This window comes from Austrofundulus limnaeus, unplaced genomic scaffold (genome assembly GCF_001266775.1).
Source record: "Austrofundulus limnaeus strain Quisiro unplaced genomic scaffold, Austrofundulus_limnaeus-1.0 Scaffold72, whole genome shotgun sequence".
NCBI lineage: Eukaryota > Metazoa > Chordata > Actinopteri > Cyprinodontiformes > Rivulidae > Austrofundulus > Austrofundulus limnaeus.
Window position 1 is genome coordinate 150,514 of NW_013952474.1, and position 5,454 is coordinate 155,967.

General features: G+C 42.9%; 1 protein-coding gene across 1 annotated transcript in view; it reads left to right on the forward strand.

Annotated features, from left to right (window-relative positions):
- The first annotated feature begins 3,026 nt into the window (after nucleotides 1-3,026).
- Nucleotides 3,027-5,454, forward strand: part of c1ql2 (complement component 1, q subcomponent-like 2) — a 3,655-nt gene continuing 1,227 nt past the window's right edge. Inside the window, exon 1 of the mRNA XM_014010658.1 lies at nucleotides 3,027-3,922. Within this exon, the coding sequence (XP_013866112.1) occupies nucleotides 3,311-3,922 (612 nt within the window). The 5' untranslated portion in view covers nucleotides 3,027-3,310. The remainder of the gene's footprint in view (nucleotides 3,923-5,454) is intronic.

Sequence of the window (5,454 nt, forward strand, 5' to 3'; positions counted from 1 at the left end):
GGATGGATGGACAGATGGATGGATGGACGGATGGATGGATGGACAGATGGACAGATGGATGGATGGATGGATGGATGATAAAAGGTCCGTCTATCCATCATTGTGATTGTGGACAGACAGACAGACGGACAGATGGATGGATGGATGGATGGATGGATGGATGGATGGATGGAYGGAYGGATGGATGGACAGATGGATGGATGGACGGATGGATGGATGGACAGATGGATGGATGGATGGATGGATGATAAAAGGTCCATCTATCCATCATTGTGACTGTGGACAGACAGACAGACGGACAGATGGATGCATACGTGGACAGACCAGCTGAATTATGATGGTCTGATGTTCTGTAGTTTCCCATGTTTAAAAACTCGTCTCTGATTCAGCTGCTGTTTATTTTTAAAGTCATTACTTCCTGTTTTACTTTATTACTTCAAAGTTCCAGTTTTTAATTTTGAAATGCAGCACATCATGTTGCTGTCTGGACTGAAGAAGAACCTGGCGTTCAAAAAAAAACCATCTTTCAGACGTAGTCATTTTTGTTTTAAACRGTGTCTGATCCAGAAGATGACCGTTTCACTGTCAGTTTTTCAGATTAAAATCTAACGAGGACTGGCTCAGTAGTCCTCACTTCTGCGCTCCGGTTGTGAGCGATGAAGGCGCCGCAGGGCGAGATAATCTCTGCGGCTGCACAGCATTAATGTGGACAGTGTGTTGTTCATAAGTCACCGCTCACTGTAGCGACCCACGCTAAAGGTCACGCAGCAGAGCTCTGCTTGCTTCCTGTTTCTGTTTTTATCCTGTTTGTTCCTCGTCGGCTGTAGATGAAAATGTAAAAAACAAGACAGGACACGTTCGTTTCTCACCACGTCGTGTTTCTTTTCTCGCTCTGAGCAAAGAGCAGCCGGCGCTGCATTCGGTGGTGGTGGGTGGGTAGGGGACGTTGACGGGTGAGCCGAGCACAAGCTGGAATTGGTTTAGAGCGGCGGGAAACGAGGGGGCTTCGACTAAGCCCCCCAACCTTGAGCTCTAAAGCCCCCGTCGTGGATCTGGAGCCTGAACTCCAATTCCAGGTGCTTAGCTCTGCTGCSAGGACATTTCTTTTTCACGGCCTCCTTTTCTGAGTGTCTGAAAGAGTTGAATCGTTCGACACGAGGGGCTCCAAATCCAGATAATTAGTAAAAGTGCACGGCTGGCCTCGCAGGAAAACACCGGGGAGAGGCCACGGGGGGCGTGTCAGACACATCTGCATGCAGCTGCCGCACCGCTCGCTCCGCATCAATATTCATCTGAGAGGACGATCAACATTCCAAACCTGTGGCCCCTCAGCCTYATGAAACAAGACGTCAAATACGTCCCCCCGGTCACTGGGGGCGTCCACCACCACCACCTCATTGTGAGCTGGCCCCGCCCCCAGACAAACCCACGTGAGCCTGAAGTGCCCCACGTTGGTCTGAGTCAAAGGTTTGCTCATTTTGTTGAGTTTAAACTTCTTCGGCTCTGACTTTGACCTGGATTCACGGCCCAAAGAAACTTTGGTTAAAAAAAGCAGCTCTGATCCTCCAGGAGGAACTGGAGAGACGTTCTGATGAGGCTCGCCCTTTAACAGATTTCATTTAACTTTATGTTTAAGGATGTTCGGCTCAGAGACCGCTGCTGCTGCTGGGCCTTTTCAAAATATTTCACTTTATTTACAAAAGATTTTCCCCAAAATATTGACAGATTTAATTAATCAAGAAAGCTCTACTGTCATCATCTTATGAAACTTTTAATTTTAGCTACTGATCTAAAATGTCTGTTTAGCTGTAGCTACTTTTACCCATTCCTACTTTTGACTTTGAGTCAGTGTTTTGCACTTTCAGCTTCTAGTCAACCATTAAAACTTTATTTTACCTTTTTTACTTTGTTGGCATTTTGCTTTTAGCTTTTCTTGTCAGCCTTTTGGTGCTTTTAACATTTAGCTAGCTTTTTATACATTTAGCTAGCCTTTTGCTACTTTTAACAACTGTTCTCCTGCTTTAAGCTACTATTCTGCTACTTTTACCTTTCAAATACTATTAGCACTCAGCTTTAGCTATTAGTTTTTTTATTTTTTGCAACTATTAGCTACTTTTCTGTCACTTTAGCTAACTTTCTGCTACTTTAGATTTGTGACAGTCTCCAGGAGACAGAGATGTTTGTGAAACCTGAATTTTGAACCAGAAGGAATAAATATGGAATAATCTGAAGAGTGATGTTAAAAATGTCAGATGTGTTTTTAAGAGAATGATCAAAATTGGTGYTRAAGAAATATGAAATAGCATAATGTGTATTTGTATGAATTATTGCTYGAGGAGTTAACATTTTTGTTGTTTTGTTTTTGTTATTTGAAGATTATTATTGTTTGTATAATTTTTTAAAAAAGAGGCTGATATTATAAGATGTTTTTCTTCTTTCTGTAACCTTTCATTTTAYTTGTGATTGCATTTCTTATTAAGAATCTTTAGTTTTTTTAATGAATAAACTCTAAATAAAAAAAGCTTTAAACTAATGTTAAATAGCTTACTTTTAGCTATCACCTGATAGTTTTAGTATTTTGCTACCTTTTTTATTTATTGTTTTGCTACCTTCAGACAATCCTGTTACATTTTAGCTTTGGTTCTTTAGTTAAGTTTCTGCTGCTCACCTGGTTTTGTTTTTAAAGTTTTTAGCTCAATTTCTGCTGCATTACATTTTTTTGTGACTATTAGTTCCGAGCTGGCCTGTTAGTAAGTTGTTTTTTCTGGTTTGAGCTACAGTTTTCTAACAAGTTTCTTCTACTTTCAGGTTTTAGACAGTTAGCTGCTCTGTTGTTTCTCTAACAGTTCCAGCTGTTATAGCCTAAACTTTAGCTTGTAAATAAACTACATAAAATCCTAAAATGTATAAAATACACATTTTTGATGAAAATAAATTGTTTGTATGATTTAATAAATCACTTTTTTGATGATTCAGTAAATTTCACAGACTTTCTCGCTACCGGTGAGGTTTTATTTTGAAATCCTTCTTCCGGTCTGGTCTTTATAAACATCTGGACGCAGCTGGATTCGGATGTGCGCGCGCGCCCCCCCGCCCCTCCCCGGTCCCAGACGCAGCCCGGGGGGCTTGGAGAGTCAGAGCGGAGCGGCTGGAGACTCTTCCAGCGGACTTTCTGAACTAGTCCCCGGTCCTGCCGGTCCTCCCGGTCACCATTCCCCCGCAGCGCCGCTCCGCGGGGTTTCTGGCGTCCTTCGGTCCCCGAACGGCGCGGAGGAAGTGGACCGTGGTGCTCGCGGTGACCGCTGTCGCGATGGTCCTTCTGGTTCTGACGGTGGCCGTCCCGCTGCTGCTCCTGCGACCCCCGGAGACCTCGGCTCATTAYTACGAGATGATGGGCACGTGCCGGATGGTCTGCGAGCCGTTCGGACCCAAACCGGGAGGGGCCACCGCCATGGAGGTGAGCCAGAACCAGAACCAGAACCAGAACGGGGTCGCACCGCTGCCGCCCGTCATGGCGCAGGGGACCCGCGGGGAGCCGGGCCGACCCGGGAAGCCCGGACCCAGGGGTCCCCCGGGTGAACCGGGCCCCCCGGGTCCGAGGGGACCCCCGGGGGAGCGCGGGGACAGCAAGGTGGCCTTCCCGGCTCTGACGGGAGCCCCGGCAGGAGACGCGGAGGCGGACGGAACCAACTCCACGGTCAGCGTGTCCCGGATCGCCTTCTACGTGGGTCTGAAAAACCCGCACGAGGGCTACGAGGTGCTGAAGTTCGACGACGTCATCACAAACCTGGGGAACCACTACGACCCGAACTCCGGGAAGTTCACCTGCCACGTGTCCGGGATCTACTTCTTCACCTACCATGTTCTGATGAGGGGGGGCGACGGAACCAGCATGTGGGCCGACCTCTGCAAGAACGGACAGGTAGTCCGGTCCGAGTCCTGGACCAGTTCTGGACCAGGAAGATGATTACTTTAATTCATTTAGTCACAAATATTTTCTTTTTAAATCAGTTTTATTTTTAATTCGTTTTGTTTTCAGTATTTTACACTGAAACTGACTTAATGCTTTAAAAATACAAAATGATGTTTAAATTTAAAAAAACTGAACACTCAGCATGAAGTCAGGATTTAAAGTTCAGTAAACTGAGGAGAAACTCCTGCAGGAAGTTAGATTACAATTAGGATTACAGCCTCTCTTCACAAATATTACATCCTGAGATTAAAACCTAAAGTCTAAAAAATAAATAAATAAAATAGAGTTCAAGAATTACAGTCAAAAGTCTCATTTTGTTCATTATATTTTGAGGGGAAAAACAGTATTTTCAGAATTAATATATTGGGAATTAGGTCAGAACTTTTGATTCAGAGAATAAATTTATAATTCAAAGTGGGAAAAAACTAATAATTCTGAAATTAAAGTCAGAATTCTCACTTTTTTCTCTTAAAGAGTAAAAGTCTTAAGAATAAAATCATAATTTATAGGCCAGAGATCAAATTTTAAAAACGTGACAAAATTTTGAGATTAAAGTCAAGTCAGACTTTAATCTCAGATTTTGAAATAAAAGTCAGAATACTGTGGCATTAATCCTCTTCTGTACCTTTTCTATAAAAAATAAATCACTTCATTAAATGCAATACAATCTTTAATTTAGTCCAAACTTTCAGACCAGTTAAATTAGTATAAACCAGACGAACTGCAGGTGGGTCAGGATCTGTTACTGTCAGATCTCAGAGGCTTCTTCTGCCGTGACAGACATCTGAGAGACAAATAAAGATTTAGACCTTAGGTCTGGTGTTTTACTCTCATCATAAAACAACAGAGATTAAGAGAAAACAGAACAGAGCTGGTGGGGGATCAGTCCTCAACGGGGGAACAAAACTCAACACAACACCRACAGCGTTAACGTAACGTGGGCCTAAATCCTAGTCTGACAGTTTCCTTATAAATGTATTCAGTGTAAAATGTAGCCAACAGACAACCTGTCAAACTTTACACACTGAGTTTAACAGCTTTGATTTATTTTTCTGACAGATCATCAGAAGCTGTGTGAGCCTCCATTTTAGATGTGCCTGACCCAGAAAAAATAAATAAACCTTGGATTATCAACTGGCTTCAAGTACAAAACCAAAACCATCCCTTTATTAACAGACAGATAACGTGAAGTAAAATGCATCATTTTCTTAACAACTACTTAAGTACAAACCTTAAGTACAAACCATCCTTTTGTAGTTGGCTAGCTTGAAATATGAACAATTTGTTAGCTGACTTAAAGTACAAACCATCCTTATATTGTTAGTTAGCTTAAAGTACAAACTGTCTTTTTATTGTTAGCTAACTTGAAATTCAAGCTGCTGCTATATTGTCAACTAGCTTCAATTATCCATCCATCCATTTTCTGTACACGCTTCTTCCTTTTCAGGGTTGCGTGGGTCACTGGTGCCCATATCCAGCAG